Here is a 23,165-nt window from a genome sequence, read left to right on the forward strand (position 1 = left end):
CTTGACTCTGAGGGTGCGTTGGGCACCGCAACGTCTGTTCAAAACAGCTAGAACATCAGCTTTCTCCACGGTCACTTAAACTTCCCAGCAAAGATCCAATGACCATGTTCCCATTTCAGAGACAGGGTTGTCACAAATCCAACCCATCACTCTCAACCAGCCAGAGCTTACCATGTAGCTACCAGCAGACTGTCCTTTCGAGTCCATTATTCACATAAACTGTTTGCCTATTCACCCCCACCCTGCAGAAGAATACGACCAGAGAGAAACTCCATCACCCAGGACACTGGCAAAAGATGGACGAGGCCCGGCCCAGTCACGATTCGTTCTGCATTCTCTGAATTCGAGGCCTCCAACCACACTTACCTGACAGTGTTAAAATGGAAGTGCTTGCAGGAGAAGGGCTCGAATCCCCAGCCCCCAGCCCGGCTTTATCGTAAGAGGGAAGCACTGCGTCTGCAGGAGCACAGCACCTCCACTTTCCATGGCCTCTGGTGCCGCAGACTCACCACCTGGCTCCCCCAGAGCACAGGGGGAGGTTTGGGGTAGGGGGGCCATGGGCCTTCCCGAGGGACTCCCTGCCTGTTGCAGCCTATACAACAGTTTGCTCCTCCCCTGACATTGTTTTTTGTTTGCTGGATTCTGGGAGATGGGGGATTTTTCGGAAGGCAGGAGAAACTCCTAATTCACAGGCAGTCAGGATAAAATCCTTGAAGACCACGAGTCAAAGTTAATGAAGGTAGCTATGCCAATAAACCAAGATGTCAAGAAAGAAAGCAAGGTGCAAGAAAACCAAACTTTCCCAGAAAGCTAGAGTTGTTCTATTTGGTAAAGTATTTGGTCCACAAACAGGATACATCCCGTTAAGATGTTCCGCTTGTCAAGGTCTGCTTGTCTAGCTACTGCTACTGGAAGTATCTTTAATATGTGCAGTAGCTCGCCAAACCTATTTTGGTAACTCTCTATGAGAGCCAATTTAAGCTGGCTTCTTAGTTCACTATGTACTCAGACCAGTTTCCAATTCCTCCTGAGACTCCAGGAGACCAGATGCTGTGACAAATGTTCCAGGAAAATGGACCTAGACAACGATCCTATGCCGCTTCTTGGGGAGGCACAGGATTCCTTGGCTTTCTCTGTGGCTTGGACATACCCTGGTTTCAGGTTGCTGCCATCTCTGCCCTGCCACTGTATCTGATGAGACATGCTTTTGTGACAGCACAGGGGACCTTGGGCAACAGAAGAAAGTTCCCAACGAGGCAAGGGGGCAAGTGACAGAGTCAGAGCGCCACGGCCTTACTGCATCTGGCAGCCTGAATTGGGCAGCAATTCCTGCAAATGAGAAGCCACTGCCTTCGTTAGGTAGGTCATTGTCCCATAAGCCCCACTTGGAGCACTGTCGTAAAAGAAGTGGCAAATGCCTGTGGCTGGGTCTTTCTCCAGGGTGTCCATGGCACCAATCGACATCTGCAGCAAGAAAAGGCAGAGGAAAGGATGAGCAGAGTTCACGCTTGCAGCCCTGTGATGACTGTGTGCTGCAGGCGCACAGCCTGGGGAGCTCCCAGCCTGGGGAAGGAGAATGTACAGTGCCCGGGGCGGGGGGGGGAGCACTGGCCTCTGCTCCGGGCACTGCCCTGGGTTCCCACACACCCCAGTTCACAGGGCTCCCCTGACTCTTACAAGACAACAGCTTCTTCTAATGCAACTTCGGGTGCAGAGTAAGTGGTTTTGTCTACCCAGGGCCATACGCGAGCAAGGATGGTATCTGCAGTAAAACCTACGCTGAGCCCTGGCCAGGTAGCTCGGTTGCCTAGAGTATTGTGCCAGTATAGTAAGGTTGTGGGGTCTGATCTCTGGTCAGGGCACATATAAGAATCAATCAATGAATGTGTCAATAAGTGGAACAACAAAGTGATGTCTCTCTCAAATCAAAGAAAAAAAAATGTATGCTGAGATGGGCCTGACCATCTTCAAAGGTCTTTAGATTTCCCAAGTGGCCACTGTGCCATTTTCTAACCAAATGGTTGACATTTTTCACCATCTGTGGCGACATTTTCTTTGTTCGAGAACATTCTTTCCTATTGGACACAGAATTGCCAGCCTTGGTAAATGCCAGCCAAACTGGCTACCCTGCCCCTGTCCCCGGGTACTAGACTGGCCCGGGTACACCCACCTGGTCCTGCAGGAACAGCTGGTTGGCCACCTGCACAATCTGGTCCACGTGGATGATGCCCCCAATGCTGTTCATCTCTGTGTCTGAGAGCAGCGTCAGCACCATGATGGCCTCCACCAGCAGCTGCCGGTACTCAGGCTGGGGCACGCGGTTCAGCACTGACTCAACGTGGACAGCAAACTTGATCTCCTGCGGAGTCATCTGCCAAAGGGACCCGCCCGCCCGGGGCGTTAGGAGTGAGGCAGGACACAGTCCTGTCACCAATGCTGATCACAACACCCACTGGGTCTGGGGCTCAGCTCAAATGCTGCCTTCTTTTTGGTCACTGTCCTGATTTGCCAGCAGGGACCCTCTGGAGCAGGAGCCCGAGGCCTTGCTCTGGGAGGCAGTCGGCCTTGTCCTGGTTTTATTTACCTAGCCCGCTGGGCTCTGAGTTCCTGGGGGCCAGGACCATTTCTTATTTTTCCTTCTTTTTCATCATTCTTGTGGCATATGGCATGGTGCTTTGGGCAGGGTAAAAACTAAAAAATCAGTTTTTAAAACAATGTACAGGGGAAAAGAAACCAGGGAAGATGGCTGCTGTCAGCAGAGAGGGGTCAGAGGGGGCTGCACGGGGCCCAATGACTGTGGCATGCAGCTTTGCTCTTTTCCCTTAATAGGGTTTTATGAAGGGCAGATCTAAAGGCCGTGACAGTCAGAAATGCTGTTTCTGCCAGTAAATGTGAGAAAGAAACTTTGCAAAATTTTAGGGTTTAGTAGCTAAAAAGATCAGACCTCCAAATGGCCCGTCTCTATGTGTAAGAAGCTTGTAAGAAGCATCAGCGGTCAGAGTCCATGAATACAGGACTTGTTGGAAATGGTGGTAGGCCAGCATTTGGATTTTTCCCATTACCTCTCGTGTGGTTGAGGACGGAAGCACGTAACCATCGATGGACAGACCATGGCACTGCAGGCAGAACACATACATCGCATCTCAGTCAGATTCCAGAACGTGGTTGATACGTGTGCACACACGTGCACGCACACGCACCTGTGCACGCGCTCAAGTCACTGTGCCCTGGAAACCTGTGTGAGGGCTGGGACACGCCAGGCTGTCATTTATTTTTAGAGAGCTGTTCTCACTGCCCACAGGCTGTGTTTTTGATGGAACAATTCTAGGGAACCAGCAGGCATGTTTCAGCTCTCACATGAACAATGCCCCGGGAGCTGCTGGGTCCTCCTCTGTGGAAGCTCCGCATTTCACTTGGCAGAGAGGCCCCCACCGGTGTCATATAAAGGGAGAGCTTCATGGCTCCTGCTGGTGAAGCGCTACTTCTGTGCCTTTGCAAGGCATCTATTTCTGAGATTTCTAAAATAAGCAGCAATCACAAAAAACTCGAGCACATGCACAGACACGCACGCCCATGTATATAAGTATCAAGCGCCGACTCAATACAAAATGCTGCTTTTTCATAATAAAAGTGTCTTGGTATTGAGCCAGTGGAAGTCCGGGTGAAAGCGTGTGATGTCCCAGGAAGGGTGGGGAGATTTTCTAGGAACAGTTTGTTCGAGTCTAATTGGCTGCCTTCTAAGCCCCCATGTCCCGGCTGGCGGCAGCAGCCCACCCCGTGCCTGGGGGGCTGAGGACAGAGCGGCCGCAAACATTCGTGCCTCCTGAGAAGAGGCAGAGAATAGAGGACTAGAGGCCTTTGTGGGCTCTGAGGACTCTGCTCCCACGTGTGGACCCGGAGCCCAGCTGCATGAGGAAGGGGACCGCTCTGACCTCCCCATGCCCAGCTTGGTGAGGAAGGCCTTTGTCCTCCAACACATGGAGGCCGAAGGTTCCCTAACAGGCCTGGGGCTCTGCTGCAGAAAAACCACAGTGGGCTTTGGGGAGGGGCTTGCTGTATGTGCTCGACTGGTATGACTTTTCTCTCCTCTGCTACTGTGAACTGAGTTAACAAAAATAGCTTATGAAAAAATCGGTCCTGCCCTTTGCGAGAGGAAAGCTAGGCTCTAGGGGGACTTGGAGAAACAAGTGTTCGGGGGCTGATGCGGGAGGGGGACAGAACGGGAGTGCGGAGAGCAAAGGGGCACGGCTTCCCCGCGGACTCCTCCTTGGCTATAGGCACTTGGACGGGGCTCTCCCGTGTTTAGGTGAGTGCCCTGCAGTCTGGGGCTGTCCCCTTACATCTGTTTCTGATGACCTCTGCTGAGATTTTCACAGCCCCAGGCAGCTGCGAAATGCAGCCCCATCTGGTGGCCACAGGAATAGCAGGCACTAAGGGGTGCGGGTTTGGGGTCCTTTTCCTCCACGTGGGGAAGTGCAGGCCAGGGTGTGTGGAGCTTGTGCCCCCAGGGCACCTGGGACCTGGAGGGAGACTGGAAGCCCTTAGGACCTGACATGGTGCCCTGCAGGTGGGAGATGCTCAGTCATGTCGCTGAATGGCGTGGATACCAGGATCATGCAGGAGGCTCAGGGATGCTGAGGTGGGGGCTGTTGTGGGCCATCTATGTCATTGTGTTTTCACCCAAAGCCTTCCCTGCCTTCTCTGGTTCTTGTCTATTGTCTGACCTGTCTACATTCCCAAAATGTTAAAGGTAGTCCTACATAACCGGAGCTGCCACCTCATCTAACTTGCTGTGGTTTCTGCCAGCAGTTCTCAACCAGGGGTGACTTGCTGCCTAGGCGGCACTTGGCAATGTCCAGAGACAGTTTTGGTTGTCACAAGTGGGGCAGGGAGTGTTATTAGCATCGACGGGGAGGAGGCCAGGGATGTTGCTTGACATTCCACCATGCACAGAACAGCCCCCACAGAGAAGCATGCCCAGCCCCAAATGTCAGCTGAGCCAAGGTGGAGAAACCCTGCTTTAGGCTGTGAGCTACCCAAGGTCAGGGGCTGTGTGTTCGCTTATTATGCAGCCACATGCTGCTCAATGATCCTGGTAGGTGCCACCATGCCTCACAAAGGGAGTAAGAGGGGTCGGTTCGTTTCCCTGGGAGTGCGTGTCCCCCAGCCCCAAGGCCTGTGGAATTCAGCACAGTGGCCAAGCTCACCTTCTGAAGGATCTTCCACACCTTCTGGTAGAATCCCACGGGGACTCTGTTGATGGCCCCGTCCAGCCTTCTCCTGCGCAGCCACTGGCCCTGCCGCTCCCCCCAGCCAATGTGATGTCCGCCTGAGTCTGACGATGACGTGCCGGTGGGCGAGGATGGGGTGCTGGACTTCTGCAAGACACACAGTGCATGGCCTTTAGAAGCCTCATAGAGGGCTCTGCAGGACAGCTCAGTGAACCAGTGAAAACACCAGATCACCACTTTCCCACAGAGTAATGTGGTTCCTTGATTCAAGCCTGACCAGTTCTTGAAGCTGGATTAACTCTTTCACAGACCAGTGTGGTTCCTGAACTTCTTTGGTGCACTGCGCCAGGCCCCATGAGGTAGCGCGGCAGCAGGGGCCCCAATCTGACGGGCAGGCCGAGCAGGTGAGAGCACAGACTCTGGGCTGAGCTGCGAATCCCAGCTCAGCACCAGCTGCGGCCATCCCTGACTGTGACACTGGCTGCAGGGTGCGACCTCATCTCACAGTGGGGACACAGTCGGACTGTCTGGCAGCATTCGCTGAATAAAGATATAGAAATCCCCAAGAGCATGCCTGGCTGGTGCTAAGTGCTCATGGGGATTAGTTATCACTGGAAAGGCCTCTGGCATCGCTGTAGGAGTACTCGGAGAGTGACACTAGGCCCTTGGAGCAGGTGAGTCCCCCCAGAGGCGGTGCAGCCCAGGGAGACAATTGTCAAAGTGCCACTTTACTTCTACAGTGCAACAGAGAATGCAACACATAACAAGGGGTGGGGGTGGAGTGGGTGGGGGAGGGTCTGGAGCCAAAAACTAAAAGAAAAGGCTGGGGATCCCCTTTTAGGAGTGAGGACCTCAGAGAGTATGGCATGTGCACTTGTCCTTTTCAATCTGCTCTCTACTCTGCCTATTCTCAACACAGGGCTTTATCCTGGTTTGGGGCAGTGGCTGCCTCTGAGCCAAGAAGCCATGCTTTGCTGAAGCAGAGGGAGAGGGCGTCATCTCCTGCCCGCCTCATTGCCTGAGGCTGGACTCATCTGGCCTCCATGAGGGATGCGCTGGGGCAGGGCCAGCAGTCCCGCTCTGGCCTCAGCAGGCCCGCCCGTGACAGCAGCAGGGGTCTGGAGACCAGGCCTGAATGTGGGCCCCCCCTTCCACAGCAGCCGCAGGGGCGCTGAGGCCATACCTCTGCCCTGCAGCAAGGTTCTGGGCCTGCTTCTTCCTGTGGGTGAATTCTCGGCGCACGGCCTCCAGCTTGGAACACCCTTACACATTATCTGGACCACCTGGCACTTTCACTTCTCAATGCACGACATCACATTTAAAGGTTTAAAAATGAAATGCAAATGTTTAGCATGCTACCAGGGCAGGAGGCAGGAGTGTTCTCTATGGAGTCATTTTGACTTTATCAGATCTTATTTTGAAAAGGCTGTTTGCTGGGTTATTCCACTGGGCTCATTACTGCCATTTAAATACGGCAACAATTAGATACAAATAAAAGTAATTACAGCAGCACTCATCAATGACTCAGCTGGTTTCCTCCTTCCCATTTCAGGAGGAAGATTCAGACTCGCTTCAGCAATTCCAATACTTTCTAGTCCTGCACTTCATCTGAGGCCTAACACCAAGCAGGGGCATTATGAGCACACAGAGCTAATGAGCACATGGGGACAATGGTTCACCACTGTGGCCCCACAGAAAAGCTGCAAAGGTTCCAAAAGCATCTGGACGAAGATCAGTTTAAGAACTTCTTGGCTTTCTTTGTAGACTCTCCTCATAATGACAGTCAAGTGAAAACACTTAAACCTGTTCAAATCTTCAGGAGTGGGGCGTAAGTGGGAGCACGAGAAGGGCAACAAGAGGATCGAGACACCACAAACAAGGAGGCAGCAGTGGGGACAACGACTGGGACACACGGTTTACCATAGACTTGGAGGAATGTGGACTGCTGGACACGGCCTGGCTCACAGAAAAGAGCTACAAGACAAAGAGAGTCCATTCAGTCATGTGCAGTGATACCAATGGGCGCAAGTGGAGAGGAGGAACACAGAACAGCATGGAAAACACCTGCAGAAGGTGCAGAGGACGCAGGTGGGCAGAAGTGCTCATTCGGCAACCAGGCAAACAGCCCCAGAGGCCGGGGTGCTCTGGGGCTCCGTGCGGAGAACTTGGGAAATACTCTGTCAGTATGAAACGGGACCACGTTCTAGTCAGATGCAGACGGTTCCTCATCAAGTTAGGACCCGATTTATTTTCAAAGTCACAGACATGAAATGCTAATCTGTTATGTTAAGAGTTGTGAAAATCTATAGAAAGCAACAAAATACCCATAACCAGCATTTAGCATCTCGTACCTACTGGCATTCAGTAGATACCTGTTAAATGTGTGAATAAGATCAGGCTGATGACCTTTGGCTGAGTAATTATTTCCTCATCTAAAAATCCAGAATGTACCCTTAATACCCTTAATAATGTACTTCTATTCACACACATGTGCACCCACGCATGGTGTTTTTGTGTGAATAGAATAGAAGTGAATAGAAATTTAAAATACCATGGCATCTAATTACATTTTGGCTAGAGAAAATGTTTCCTTGATGGAAGTAGCCAAATTCAAAACTTGTACTTGACTGACTGACTCTAAAGCCATCAAAGAAGAAAGATGATCATTTTGTCCCCATAATATGCAAGGATGACATTAAATGGAGGCAGAAGGAACCACCCATATTCCCCGGAAAGCACCATAGGGATGTGAGTAACCAGAGGGACGGTGCCACCGAGTGGCTGGCAAAGGAATGTGTTTGGAAAGTCTTTTCTGTATTTGCAAAGAGGATAAATTTGAGAGAGCACGTGTGTTTTACCCTGGGACAACACAGAGTGGCTACATGTCATTATACGATTCTTCTGCCCTCTCTCAGTCGCGGAGACATTAAATCATTAGGGATGTGACTCCAGTTTTCTGGAGGAAGCACGGCACAGGGTGATGTAAAACAACAGTAGCGTTACATTTTTTTCCTTCCAGGGGTAAATCCACCCCCTCCCAAGATAATCTGGGAACAGGAATAATGGTATTCTTTCTACTGATATAATCAATGACTACATTTTACTTTTTCTTATTTATTCCCCCCCACCCCGGCTTTTTTTTTTTAAACAGAAACTCCTGCCAAGGTGAAGCCTGGGACCATCTCTTTCACAAAATATCCTACAAAACCCAAGAGTTTAATGAATGGATTTTGTTTAAATGTCTGGGGCAAGGACATTTCTCCTGCTTTCAAGTCCAGCACTGTGCCTGTCCCCAGGGCTGCCTGCCACTGCTGTGGCATCACCTCCACCTAAGCCTGCTTGTTGGGCAGAACTGCTCTCCACACATTCAGACTCTCCATATTCACAGTTTCGCTTTCCACGTCCAAGCCAGAAAGAACATGAAGCACACACAGTAAAGGGCAAAATAAGACAAAGATGTTTCACCTGTGCATCGGCACTAAATCGCCTAGTCATCTGAAAGTAAAAATACATCAGAAATAAATAAACCGGTTTTGAATCAAGGGTGCCCTGCTACTTCTATCACCCTCCGGACAAGCCAGGGAAGCACTGGTCTGAGTGCAGGGTGTGAACCCATTTGTGCCTCCTGGACTCGAACTAGTGGACCATCATCATTTGAAATGCGGAAGAAAATCTGAGCACATTTCTCACTGCAGGTCATGGTCAGAAGGAAGCCGTTTCCTCCCGTAGATCATGGTCAGGCCCTAGCACAGTACCAGCACGTTAGGATTGAAAAGCTGTTGACTTGTAGTCCTGTGGGATCCGTTCAGGAGGAATTTATTGTGAATTAAATAAAGGACAACAAAGAAAAAAGACACCTGTGGCTGGTGGAAAATACAGGTATCGTGAGCATTTATACTATTTTTAGATTTCTCTGGTTATTTCTTTTGAAAGACACATTCAATGGAGAGATGATGCAGTTAGTTTTTGTATGACTGTACTTTTTAAGTGGCTGTAGTCCACTCAAACAGCAGTACTCAGCAGCAGAGGCAAACATGGGGAAGGCGTTTTCTGGAATGTTCACATAACGTGGTAAAGTTAAGGGTGAGCATATGGGAGGGGCTCTGGGATATCTGGGTACGGGGTGTGTTCAGAGTCCAGGACAGAAGGAATTTCACATCCTCTACAAAGAGCGGGCTGCACCCTGCGTGCCCTGGTTTCTAACACTTTCTGAGGTGAGCCCAGGCAGGAAAACCACTTCTCTCCTGGCACCGTCACCACTGAGAGCCCTTCTTACCTGTTTCATCTCACTTCTCAGCCTGTTAATGCCACTCCTCTCGGTTTTGGTGACTCCGGTATGTCCCACCTCATGGATGGAGATGGCGGGGCTGGATGTAGAGGAATGGATAGGTCGCACTGGAGGGGAAACACACGTGCTTCTTAGCAACTGTAAGTAATCACCGTGAGGAATACGTGTAGTGTACTTAGTTTCATCCACGTCTCTCTCCCCCACTCGAGTATAAATTCCATTAGAGGAGGCCTCACCTACACTGTTCAGTCCTATTTCCAGCACTTGGAACCATACCTGCTACACAGCCTGGGCTCAATATGGGTCTGAGCGAATAAATGAGCGTGAACGTCACTTAAGCAGCATGCAGAAAACACTGGGAGGTCATAAACCCTTTCATGAATGGGCTATTTAAAAAAAAAAATAAAAAACTTCTTTACTCCTCCAAAAGCACACCTTCCTTGTAGAAAACAGACCACACAATTAAGGGGCCGTGAGGCTAGACAGGGAAGCCCTGGGAGAACAAGCAGACCAGGGTTAGGGGCAGAGGAGCTGTGGCTGCCCCGGGGTCAGCGCGTTGTGCCATCGCAGAAGGGGACAGAAGGGGCAGAGAGGCCTCCATCATCTCGCTCCCAACCTGCTGCTGCGGCCTCGGGACTCACGCCTGTCTGCAGCCCTGCCCCCGACTAACCAGCTCTCTGGGCTGTGGTCACAGTGACTGCTTTCAAAGGCCAAGTGTGCTCCTGTCACTGCCCACTCAGAATCCTTGCAGGCTTAGCTGTCTTCAGGATAAGGCCCCATCAGTCCTCCCAGCGGCACACAGGCCCTAAGGACTTGAGCCTCACCCGCCCCTCTCAGCTTTCCACTCTGGACCAGCCACAAAATGCTGGGCATTTGTATATGTTGCTCCCTTCTGCCCCGCCTGCTCCACACTGCCCGGCATATCCTCTCCTGCTGCTGGCCCAGTTCAAAGGTCCTCCTCAGGCAGCGTTCCCTGTGCGCCCCGGCTTCCCAAGAAACTTACCACTGAAGCCATGCAGTGGGGGACACTGCCCAGGGAGTAGAGACAAATAAAGAGCTGGGGGCACCAACATTTAAAGCACAGCAAACAGGGAGGAACCCACAAAAAACCAGTGATTAGCTAGAGAGGGAGGAGGGTCGAAAGGAAGAAGTCGAAAGGGTCTGGGAGGCTACGGTGGAGCCTGTATGAGGTAAGGAAATATTCATCTCAGACATCTCAGGATTTAATCAAAATTCTATGACTATTTCCATTTCCTGATTTATAAAAATTAAACAATTACAACGGACAATTAACAAATGATGTTATATGTCAAAAGTCAGGACTTCTGGCTTTGCTTGCAATTAGACATTTATGGCTTTCAGGTGACATTACTCTGTTTCTAGTTTTGTAAGCAGCTATAGCTTTATATCTAATAACAAAATTTTAGTGACTACCTGTGTCAAAGCATGTATATTATTTTGATGAGCAGAACAAATTAAATATTTATCTTGCATATTTACAAGAACTGGGCATTTGGAAGAACTGAAAATTACTTTTAAAAAAATCTTCATCCGAGGATATGTTTATTGTTTTGTTTTGTTTTTTTTTAGAGAGAGAAGAAAGACAGAGATGTGAGAGAGAAACATCAAATGGCTTCCTCCCATATGAACCCTGACTGGGGATCGAACCCACAGCCTAGGTATGTGCCCTGACTAGGGATCGAACCTGTAACCTTTTGGTATACAAGACAATGTTCCAATTAACTGAGTCACCTGACCAGGGTTGAAAATTACTTTTGGAAAAGATCTCTTCTTTCAGGAAAGGAGAAAAGTCATCAAAACTCATCTGATGGCACAATGCCATGTTTGTTAGCTGGCTGGCACACACTCTGGGGAAAAATATGAAGTACCCAATGTCCTTCTTATTAAATGAAAAGGATGACAGCCCACACTGCATTTCTTTGGCTTGATGAAATAAATTCACAAATGGGTCTGCAAATCATTTTGTTTTATTATGAGGAGAAATGGTAATTGCTTCAATTATAATTAGAGAGCATTTGAGAACAGAATTCCACCAGGACTTGGGCGATTTTATTTCCTAGCACTGCACACAGTGTTCCGGTACAGATAAAAACTGAGCGGGCCAGCCCGGGACGAAGCAGACTCACTCCGTGAGAAGGTGTTGTGAGGTTGTAGAGGGCTCTTTTCCCAGTCCCATAAAGGGGCCTGGGGTTTGGTTCAGGACACTTCTGTCCAAGCCAAATCTGGGCACTTGGGTGTTTGGAAAAGACAGCCCTTTCATCCTGCCACCCTGGTTACCTCACCCCTCCTAACGCCTGTGCACCGTGACAGCACCTGGACCTGGTGGGGGAAGAGGACAGGCCAGGGCACAGAGGTGTGCATATCACACCCAGGTGGGACCACAGCTCACGCAGGAAGCCTATGAGGGCTCCCAAAGCCCAACAAGCAGGAACCTAGCATCTGGAACTCTATCCATCGCATACTTTAGTAGGAACCTTACTCTCGTACATTATGCCCCAAACTGCAATTACTGATGTCAATTTGTATATAAATGAAGCAGTTTCAGGCGACACTGGATGCATCAGTCAGACCCTCTCTGCTCCCCTCTGCACAGAGGTAAAAGGAGCATTTACTTACTACTTCTTTCAACGCCAAATTCCTTTCCACTTAGGATATGGTGCAGGAGATTTTTCATATCAAAAGGGCTGAGGTTCATCAAACTTTCAGAAGCTTCTTCTCCTAAAAACAAACATCTTGTAAGTGTCCCAGACACAGGGCTGGTAGCAGGTGAACACAGAGTCAGGTGGGCCTTGGGGGCGGTGGCAATGAAGGGTGTAGCAGATCTCCCTGCCCAGGATTACCTCCTCACTGCTTCAGGGCTGAAATGTATTGATCCTTGGTGACTGTGAAAGCTATGTTTATGTTGTATACTTTCTTAACTCTCAAACATATATTTTTCACATTGTAATGATCTCGACATTGCGATGTGCCTTGCAGTTGATTTACATATTTCAGTTGGTAGGATTTCTCTCAGCGGAGGTGTTATTAAATGGGGGATGATCGTACCGCAAAGGGATACAGTATGGAATTTAGATGTCAGGATCAGGGCGGAAGATTCTAATCCCTCATTTCCCTTGACAAATGAAATCGAACACCCTGGGCTGGATGGCCAAGCGGACGTTCCATCTAAACTAGGCAACCAGGTGAAGCAGGAACACGCGTAAAGGCGCAGAAGCCCAAGTTCCAGAGTACTCGGATAGGGCTTTCCAGGGCTGACCTGCAACAGCCTCCCAAGGGCCCACCCACGCTTTGCACCTGAGCAGTTCAGGCTCCGCGCCAGCTCCGTGGCCATCACCTGAATGATGAGTCCGATCCGGAGCCTGAGCATCTCCGCGAAGAGGCTGGGCTGCGCCCTGACGTACATGGCCAAGTAGACCACAATCTCCTGATGCAAACACACACGGAGACAGTGTTTCAGAGGCCGCGTGGTGGCGAAGGCCCCTGCAGCCTGGGCAAGGCCGCAGCCCTGTCCCTCTGAGCTCACCTGTGTGAGGACGGCGATACTAATGTCCTGCCCGCTGGCTTCGTAGATGAGTCTTGTGAGCTCCTCGGGGGGAAGGGGCCTAGGAATGAGCATCAGGACACAAAAAACCGTGAAAAATACCTAAGCAGTGTTTCCTCGTCCTCCGTGGAAGATCCTTATCTTCCTGCCGGGAGCTCCCGAGTGACAGTGAGCTCCCTCTTCCTGAACAGTGGATGGCACTGACGTTCCCCCACGGCCCCCACAAACCTCAGGGCCCCAGGCTGAAGACTTACGCAGAGATGATCTTCTCCCGAGGCTCCGGCGGCAGGCCTACTGTCAGCTGTGTCTGGTGTGAGAGCAGGTCTGTGCAGGCCTAGCCATTTAGGGGAAAGGGAGAGGGGGAGAGGGGAAAATGAGCAAAGCCAAAGGGGAAGGGGACTGTCAAGATCATAAATTTACCTTTACTAACTTCATGACCCTTGTTGCCATTTATTTGGGGAAAAAAAAAAAATCATTCACAGACCCCAGACTGAGCAACCCAGGCAGAGTTGCATCTCTGTAATCTTCGTGTTCCCAATACGTGGCTCCAGGCCAAGCTCTGCAGGGCCTGCTAGTGGGCATTTAATGCCCACCCACTGTAGCAAACACGTTGGATTCCATGATATGCCACACGGGGCGGGGAGTGGACTGTCATGAGTCCTAAGATACCAATATTAGGGGTTAATAACGATATTATAATCTTAAATTGTCAGTTTCCCCATTATTCACATATAATAAATACCATCCCCTTACCATAACACTGGAGTTTAATGTCTTAGAAAGCAGCTCTGGATTTTGCAGGGCCATGGGGTTAAAAATATTAATGATGATTATGCTGTGGATATATAGGTATAAAAGAGCTCTGTTTAAGAGGATGCCAGGCCAGAGTGAACTTTCGTTTTACTTCTTACTAAACCTTTTTCTGCAGCTAAGAAGGAACAAAACTAACCAACTTCAGTTTCATTTCCTTTGCTCGCCTTCCAAGAACAGTGGGAGGTCAGGAGAGGAAGGCCCACTCCACCTACATATTAAATAACTGGTTTCCTTTACAAACAAGAGGTGCTTGCCTTTAGCTTTCATAATAGGAAGAGTGCATGGGGTAGAAAGGATAGACGGACAGCCAGAACAGTGGCTCTGACCTCAGCCAGGACCTCCACTTTCTTCCTGAGCAGGCCAGAGATGTAGCGAATCAAGCCCCACTCCTGGTTCAGGCCTGCTTTCCCATACAGCTCGCTGAGGAGGTTTTGAACTGTGACCCCATGCTGTCCGGAGAGGTTTGTGTCCCAGCTGGGGCCCCTGTTGAGAGACAGAAAACCCCAGAAGTGTGGCCAGAATTGCAGGCTGGATTCTCGTGCAGCAGAGCCCACTTGGCGGAAAGGGGAATGAATCACCGCACGCTCTGCCAAGTGCTCGGGGCCTTCCCACTGCCTCTGAATCTCAGGATCGGGCTGAGTCTTACCAAAGCATCCCTTCTGTCCATTTGAAACAGAAGCCTAACCTCAGGAAATGGTGAGCTCCTGGCCTCACCCAGCCTCCTTGTCCTGAGAGGCCAGAGTGAGTAGGCAGGAAAGGGATGGAAGTTTGTTTGCAGTGATCCTGGGTAATTTGAGTGACAGACTCATGACCCAGCTTGTTGGAAGGCCAAGAAGACTAGGACGGAATCAAGGAGGCTGGGGAAAGCTTGGCCTATCAAAGGCCAGAAACTTACTTTATTACATACAGAATGTACAGAATGTCTGCTTGGTCCTGCAGGTTCAAACAGTCTTTCAGCTGCTCAACCAGCTTTTCACAGTCCACGTCACCATGATCATCTCTGGGCCACTGGAAGTCACCTTCGGGGGCCTGGCCGTACAACAGGCAAAACTCAGGGGAGAAGAGCCGAGCATGTGAACTTTGAGATGGGGAAGTCACAGAGCAGTCTGGTCTTGGAACTCTGTCACTGTGCTCCAGTGAATCTTTTGTAGGTTTTCATTTATGCGCTTTACCATTTTTCATCAGTGAATCACTGTGTTAGTCAGTGTTTGCAAGAGACTGGGCTGACAGGTTAAAATATGTGTGACTTTTGTTTATGCCAAGTTCAAAAACAGCAAAATTAACTGTTAGAATCTGTGCTAGCAGTTACCTTTGCAGTTTCGGGTGGGAGCGAATGGGAGGGGCACAAACGGTGGCTGGTCACTGAGCCATGTTTATTGGCTCAGGGATAATTCATTGAGCTGTATAGTTACATTCTGTACACTTTTCTATATATGCTACACTTCAGTAAAAATATTTTTAAAACAAAAACAAATGCAAAAAGTATGTGAATTTTAAACAACCTAAAATTGAGGTTAGGTTAAAATATTCTCCAACAGACACTGAATCTTTCTATTTATATGGGATAAAATCAAGGGAGATTTCTGGATAAAATGATGAATTATGGGAACTGGTGTGGAACACCCTGAGATTTATTTTCCTGAGGAATCTTTTCTCGTTTTGCATTCTACTCTGCAAGGAGCCCTGCCTTGGCTGGCTGGCACAGACAGGACAGGGCTAGGCAGTGAGCTGGCTTATTAACTCCAGCATGACATAGATTCCGGTGAGTGGGCAAAAAGTCAGTAGCCTTTTTCTACATCCAGTACATAAAGGTTTGCATCAGATTCAGTGTGCATGCTGACACAAAGCACATTCTAGACAACTGAGTGGGTTCACATGGAAACCCAAAACTTTTCATCTTAAAAGTCCTGGATATCACAAAATACACTCTCTCTTTTGAGTTCAACCACTTAAAAGACTTCTTGGAGCTATACCAGCATCAAAGGATATTACACTTGTTAAAAAAGCGATTCTAAATATTTTACCTGCTTTAGGAGTGGCTGAGGAGAATCAACAAGATTCAGCGATTTACGGTGGGCACTTAGAACTTTAGTTGGCAAAGCCATGGGAACAACTGGAAAGCAAAAGAATAAAGAGAATTCTTTTGAGGAGCAGGGAGGATAAAATATTTCTTTTAAGGGTACAGTGGTTACTCCTTATTCAATACAAACCACCTAAAGGAATGATTACTTACTGAGTGTAATTAACCAGAGTTTATCACACAGCCTCACCATGTGCTGGAAACACATGAGCAGGACATGGACCTTGCTTTAAGAAGTAAAATTTCACTTTTCCTTCCTGAAATTCAGGGAAAAACTACATAGCATCTTAGGACTGGAGTGAGCCTCAGAAATGATTGAGTCCAACCTCTTTTTCTTTCAGATGATGAAGCTGAGAATCAGCAAGGGTAGACCATTTACCCAAGGTCACTGGACTTCTCATAATCAAGGTATCTGGGCTTCCTGTCCAATATGCATTTCACTTTGCCACTGCTGGGCATTGGGGCTTCCATTTTTTAGCCACCTTTAGATGCTATCATTATCATTATTTATCCATTAAGCCACCTGTATCTTCTAGGCTATATCATATCATCGTGGGAAAATAGGAAGTTTTCAAGGTATAGACCTCCAGGTTACATTAGTGAATTAAACATACATTTTAATTTTACTTCGTCTTAAACCCCAACTAACACTACAGAAACAAAATGTTTTAAAAAAGACAAATCCTCAAGAATAGGGAGAAATAGGAGAGAAGTAACAGCATTTTGGAAGAGAGAAAGCTAATGGATGAAAGATAACTGATTTAGTCAACACCAGGCAACCAAACCCCAAGTCTGTAGTGGAAAAAACCAAGAACTGGTCAGATTTACATCAGAGAATCCGTGGATGTCTCAAGAGCTTGCTGCACTATGTACCTCTGCAACAGGGGAGGTTCAGAGGGGTGGTCCAGAATGAGGAAGACTGAGAAATTGCTCTGTGAGAAGCAGTGAGCTCCCTAGATGCCTTCCTCAACTCCATATGGCCTGGCAGCTGCCTTGCTCCCCTGACAGAAGAAAAGAGGGTCTCTTTGGGGAGGGTCTCGAGAGTGCGGGCTAACCGGCATATCTCAAGGCCTGGGTATATTCCTTAGGGGGAATAAGGACCAGACCCTTACCTACCAAAGAGGAGACTAGAGTATCTCTGGGAAATCTGCCCAGCTTACACCCATAAACCCAACAGGCCCCACCTACATACTTTGAGATTCCCATGCATGAGCAGATAACCAAGGAACACCCTGCACTGAAGCAAAGACTCTACTGTGGAAGACAGAAACAAAAATAAACAGGAAAATTGACTTGGGGGAAATGGAAACCATTTAGGGAGAAGAAAATGTAAAAACCAAAACAAAACCAAAACCAAAACCCTGGATTAACATTCTTAGAATAATAAGAAATTATATTGTATGCATAAAACAAAAAAGAATGTAATTCAGAGAACAAAGATTTAAAACATGATAGCAAAAGTGAGAAAACTCAGTTGAGGGGGGTGGAACAAAAAATGGAAGCAACTGTCGTCAGAACAGAGCAAAAGACAAACAAATGGAAGACAGATGAGAAACAATAAACACCTCTCGGGGAGGTCAACACTGAAATCACAGAGTACCAGAAAGAAAGAAGAGAGAAAATGTAGGGAAGGAAGTGAGTAAGGAAATTATTCAGAAAAACTTTACAGGCCTGAAAAACACAAATTTCCAGATAGAAAAGGCCCAATGAGTACACAGCACCATGGCAGAAAATACACCTAGATCAAGGCACATCACTGAAATTTCAGAACCTGGGAGTAGGGAAGATCCTAAAAATTTTCAAAGAGAAAAAGAGTTTATAATTTGAAGGGTCAAAAATCAGAACAGATGTAGGCTTCTGGGAACACTGATATAGGGGGACAATGAAACGATGCCTTAAAAATTCTGAAGAAAAATTTCAACCTAGAATTCTATATGCAGCCAGACTCTCAAATGGACATAGAGTATTTGTAGTTATTTTCAGACTTGGAAAGTCTGAACGATTTCACTCACCATGCACTGTTTCTTGGGAAACTACTGGGTGTCCTCCACCAAATTAAGAGAGTGAACTAAGAAAGGAAAAGTTGAGACAGAAAATAGGAGAGCCAGCTCAAGAGACAAGGATACTTCAAAGAACTTCCTAGGATGAAGGTGAAGGGAGATCCCAGGGTAAAATCTATATCCTGGACTTGGAGCGCGACCAGGGCAAAGGAGCAGTGAACTTCAGAAACAAACAAGTTGATAGTTGTCATCACCATACCCTCTTCCATTGTATCATTTTTTAAAACTTACTGAAACTATTCTAGAATGTTTTCCACCAAAGGGATAAACTGAGAAAGGGGAACATGCCAGATTCAAGAACCAGGGAGCCCAACTGAAGAGATAAGCAAAGCAGATTCCAAGGATTATGGTAAAGAGAAGTCCCAGGTATGCAACAGGACTAGAGCTCAATCAGCGAGACAGAAGGAGACTCATGGATTCTTAGAGAAGTCGTGAAATCAATAAATTCCTGGATATGGCTGACCTGGTAGAAATTTGGATTGAGAGGCCATTGGAAGGTATAAAAAGGAAGCAAGGCAGATTGAAAGATAGGGCAACTATTAGCTTTAGGAAAAAAAACGTAAAAATAATATTTGCATACATACAATAATATAAAGAGTACTGATTTATTTTATTTATTTATTTTTACGGAGAAGGGAAAGGAAGGAAAAAGAGAGGGAGAGAGAAAGAATAAAGAGAATTCTTTTGAGGAGCATAATATGTGTGAGAGAAACACTGACAGGCAAGAGACACATTGACCAGCTGCCTCTTGGACACCCCCAACCAGGGACCTAGTCTGCAACCCAGGCACATGTCCTGACTGGGAATCAAACCAGAGATCTTTTGGTTTGCAGGGCAATGCCCAATCCACTGAGCCACACCAGTCAGGGCTAGAGTGAGCACTGATTTAACTAAGCCTTACTACAACTACATTGGCAGGTTAGGGGAAGCGAAGCAGAAGAATGGTGATTGAAGATACCTAAATCCTGACCCCAAGAGAAAAAAGTCTACAGATACTGAATAAAACCAATGCAGCGAAAGACAGCAGTATATGCACATTATTTTAGAAACATGGAGATATGTGAATGCCAGAAGAAACAATGAACAGTTGAAAGCAGTTGCCTCTAAGAAGGGCTGGGGGCAGTGGGGTGGGGAGGGGTGAGGCAGGAAACAGCTGCATTTTGTCTTTTCAGATTCTTTGCCTTTTAAATAATGCTCAAGCATTACTTTGATTTTAAAAAAGTTATTTTAACATGCAGAAAAGAGTTGATAACATACATGGAATTTCCAAACCCTTTGCTTTTGCCATCACAGAAAGTATATCGCGAGTGGAGTGGATGGCACTGAAAACATGGCTGTCTTCTGAAGTCTTCTTACGAAGAGGGGGCAGATAGCACTTCAAGGATGTGCTTTGCAGGAGGTGATTGATATACTGGTCGAGTTCGTCCTGGCTTTCTGTAATTGGACAGGCAAGCAAAAGAGCCAATGAAAACAAGCTGCAGAAATATTCTAAAGGCGTAATAGTGATTTTGTGTAGCATGCAGCATGGAGTAAATGTAGTGGAAGACAACATTTGGATATAAATATTTGCACCCCCACCCCACCCCTGGAAAGCAAAGAGATTTACATAGATAAAGTATGTGTTTATAAAGTTACTGATTGGATAAACCTCATCCTAGGACAAGAAAATACAGGTCAAGGTAGAGCGTATAGCACAGCAACCAAACATGAACTGAATATGTTGAGAACCCGAGGGCCAGCAGCTGGCATCTGATCTTTTTGTTTTAATTTGTCATGAGTGAACTAAGCATTATGGGACCCCGAGCCCCAATCCCAAATGCTGTCGAAAAGTAAAAATCAGGTCACTTCAACCCCAAATCCTACTTGGTCTGAAACACGTTATATACTTAGGATTTCAGCACTCATATCCAACCAAACCTAGATCATTCTACCATTCTTTTGAATATTCAAGCCCAGTGTTTCTGTCTTCAGAATATGTTTTGTGAAAAGCCCTCACTCCTGAAACTCTTTGTCCCTCTGGGTTTAAAAAAGCCCCACTTTTTCAGTTTAAATTTTTAAAGTGGCATTTTATTTATTTTAATGCCAGCAAGTTTGCAAAGCCTTTTTGTTATGTTAATTACAAGTCATTTTTTTGGTGCTTGCATATGTTAGTGCAATTTTACCACAGTGCTAAGGCTTGAGTAAATTCAATGAACCGCTTGCAAAGGCATGCCTAGCTATACCTTGATGGTAGGTGTCTTCCAAATATCCTCCCAAATCTGAATCGCTATGAGGACTGGACCTCCCTTCGCTGGCATCATCATCAAATAACTTCTCATCACAGTCGGGATCCAGGAAGGTCAGATACGTGTAGAAAGACGTGGTGAGAAATTCTGAAAGGCTCCCCAGTTTTACTCTGCCAAGGAGACACTATGTTAGAGATACAGCTGCATGTGGACAAGCTTCCACTAATGAAATCATGGGGAGACTTTTCAACAACCAGGTGGCGTTTCTGCCAGTATCAATAAATACGTCACTCTGAAGTAGTCAGCCAAGAAATTAAAATGAAAATTCAATAACAGCACGTATTAAGTGAAAGCACACAGCATATTAACAGCCAAAATGAATCATGCTGATTTCTAACTCCCGAACCCAACACAAACAGGAACTTATTTTACTGAACCAACCAAAGTTTTACAAAACATATCAAGTGAACTACTTTTAACCAGAACCATGTTTTAGGAGGTTTTTGCCCTAAAATGACTGGACCAAACTACAACCATATGCAGTGATTCTCTGGGTGCACTTGTGCCATTGTTTGAGTCCCAACCACACAACAGGGTCACTCACATGCAGGTAGGCAAATCTCAGAGCCCAAGATCCGTCCAGAAGGAATGCGACGCGTAGGACAATTCCAGACCAGAGCAGATGCTCAGAATGGCCCTAGTATATTACCAGGTTGGGAAAACTCCCACTGAAAACTGGGAGCTGCGTTTGGCAGCGTGGGGTCCTGCTGCAAAGGCAGCGGCCTCCAAGTTCTGCAGGTGCACCTCAGGTTCCGGGAGCAGGGGCTCCCCGCCCTACAGAAAGAACTCCTGCTTGCTGTGCTTTTTAAAGTGTTAGATCTGGAGGCAGAAAACAGGACGATGCCTTGGAGCTATCTGCATCAGATAATGACTTAATTGAAAAGGCTGAAAGAACCATTTAAAGAGCAAATTAAAGAGGAGGATGCAAATGAATTCACAGGTGCTTGAGCTTCAATGGGTAAATGGACTACATCATAAACATGGCCTGAGTGCAAGAAAAGCCTTCCCTTCCTAAAGTAATAACTTTCTCCCCTGGAACCCTGGGGTCCGTTCTAGTGATAGTTTTGTCCTGAGGTTAGGGACAGGGGCGGGTGAGGTGGAGCCAGGAAAAGAAACAATGGAAAGTTTCCCTCTGAGGAAGTTCAAAGGAGTCAGATCAAAGGTGAAAGGCAGCACTTTGATAGCAAGTGACTCCAGTTGGATCCAAGCGGTAGAGACCACCGTCTAGAGTGAGCCCAGCTTTTTAAATGTCCTTCAGAGAACAGCCACCACCTTTCAGACATAAAGGAAAAGGCAAAATGACATTTAATTGTAACTATCAAGAACTTAGTAGGAAAGGTGGAGCCTAGGCATTCCTGTTTCATTCCCCGGGTCTCTGAATCATTGCCATACTCCACAAAGCAGTGGCTCTCCTGACTCCTGTGAGCCCCCTGCCAGCTCCACACGGGGTTAGAGCCTGGTTTCTGGATTCACACAGAGCTTCTGCACCTATCTGTCTTGTGCCTTGGGTCTTTGAGGCAAAAGCTCCTTCTCCATAAAGTGGGAATACAGCCCACGTGACAAAGTGAAGAGTAAATGTGACAATGCAAACAAAACAACAAAGAACCGCAAGTGCTCAATTAACTGCAGTATCCTTTGGACGATGATTCTATTTCAAGTAAAGAGTTTATTTTGAAAAACAGATAATAATGGGCATATGGGATTTTCTCTCAATTGTGATGCTGTATACTAGGTGGGAACTTATCCAAACTGGAGGTAAAATGTATGAACGTGGGTGCCAACTGCAGTATGGCGCTGGTGCTGGAAACATAGATGGCAAAATTCTGGGGAAAGTCACTGACACTCCTGAGAGAGGCCGGGGAAGCTCAAAGTAAGGGTCACTGCAAGTCTGCAGCAAAACCAGCAGTGAGCTCTGTGAGCAGAGTGCCAACCCCAGCACTTAGAAATACAATGACTCAGGCCCGAAGCCATCCAGCTACGTGAAAGGGGCCAGTCACAAAGACAAATGCTAGAGGAGTCCACTGAGATGAGATATCTAGAGGCCGAAGCAGACCCGTGTCTCTCAGGGGCTGAGGGCAGGGGGAAACGGAGAGCTGTTTAAGGGGCACAGAGTTTCAGTTTTGCAAGATGAAAACCGTGGTAGCACAACAATGCAAATGTACTTAACATCACTGAACTGTATACTTTAAAATTGGTATTAAATTTTGTTATGTGCATTTTACCACAATTAAAAAAAAATAGCGTGGCAGCAGAGTCCCTAGTGTGAGAGGATGTGAGAAGAAGGACTGATTTCAAGGCCCAAACACTTTTAGCAACTGGCATTCCGTCAGGGACCAAATGGAAGCCTCCCCGAGCCCAGGAAAGGCCACGCTTCACTAGGGGCAGCTCCACAGCGAGGTTCTCCTGGGACCCTTCTGGCATATCCCAGGGAATTCAGAGATCGGGGCATAGATGCTACTGAGAAAACCTCTGCCTCCTGACAGTCACAGGGTACAAAACCAGAAGAAGTTTTCCTGGGAGGTGAGCTCCCTATCACTCCAGATGCTTAATCATGATACCTGGGAGCGTCTGTCGTACCGTGGGCCTGCGAAGGAATGGGTATCATTCCACTGAGAACGAGGGGACAATGGGCTAGGCAGGCCCATTCAGGGGCTCTGCTCTGAGGGTCACTAAGAAATTTGTAAAGTTCTGTGAATTATTCTTAAGGTGATAGCATGCTCGAGTCCATTCAAGGAGCAATTATTCAGCACTTGCCAGATCTAAGGTACTGGGTGTTTTCTGCCATGCCTTTTACTAAAAACAGACACGGCATTCCACAGATGCATTCCGGGAATGCCACTTCAGAG

General features: G+C 47.5%; 1 protein-coding gene across 5 annotated transcripts in view; it reads right to left on the bottom strand.

Annotated features, from left to right (window-relative positions):
- Window positions 1-737: 737 nt before the first annotated feature.
- PHKA2 (phosphorylase kinase regulatory subunit alpha 2) overlaps window positions 738-23,165 on the bottom strand; it is a 57,050-nt gene continuing 34,622 nt past the window's right edge. For 3 of the 5 annotated variants that reach the window (XM_054581112.1, XM_054581113.1, XM_054581116.1), the window contains 16 exons: window positions 20,257-20,429; window positions 19,292-19,468; window positions 15,919-16,007; window positions 14,790-14,923; window positions 14,221-14,377; window positions 13,336-13,415; window positions 13,064-13,142; window positions 12,835-12,964; window positions 12,157-12,258; window positions 9,508-9,626; window positions 8,697-8,726; window positions 7,152-7,205; window positions 5,208-5,378; window positions 3,063-3,116; window positions 2,171-2,371; window positions 738-1,464 (listed from right to left, as the gene is read on the bottom strand). In XM_054581112.1, coding sequence (XP_054437087.1) covers window positions 1,294-1,464; window positions 2,171-2,371; window positions 3,063-3,116; window positions 5,208-5,378; window positions 7,152-7,205; window positions 8,697-8,726; window positions 9,508-9,626; window positions 12,157-12,258; window positions 12,835-12,964; window positions 13,064-13,142; window positions 13,336-13,415; window positions 14,221-14,377; window positions 14,790-14,923; window positions 15,919-16,007; window positions 19,292-19,468; window positions 20,257-20,429 — 1,921 coding nt within the window. In that variant the 3' untranslated portion in view covers window positions 738-1,293. The remainder of the gene's footprint in view (window positions 1,465-2,170; window positions 2,372-3,062; window positions 3,117-5,207; window positions 5,379-7,151; window positions 7,206-8,696; window positions 8,727-9,507; window positions 9,627-12,156; window positions 12,259-12,834; window positions 12,965-13,063; window positions 13,143-13,335; window positions 13,416-14,220; window positions 14,378-14,789; window positions 14,924-15,918; window positions 16,008-19,291; window positions 19,469-20,256; window positions 20,430-23,165) is intronic. The other 2 variants (XM_054581114.1, XM_054581115.1) reach the window with 2 other exon arrangements.

This window comes from Pteronotus mesoamericanus, unplaced genomic scaffold (assembly GCF_021234165.1).
Source record: "Pteronotus mesoamericanus isolate MK-2021 breed Mesoamerican mustached bat unplaced genomic scaffold, CSHL_Meso_final contig_65, whole genome shotgun sequence".
Lineage (NCBI taxonomy): Eukaryota > Metazoa > Chordata > Mammalia > Chiroptera > Mormoopidae > Pteronotus > Pteronotus mesoamericanus.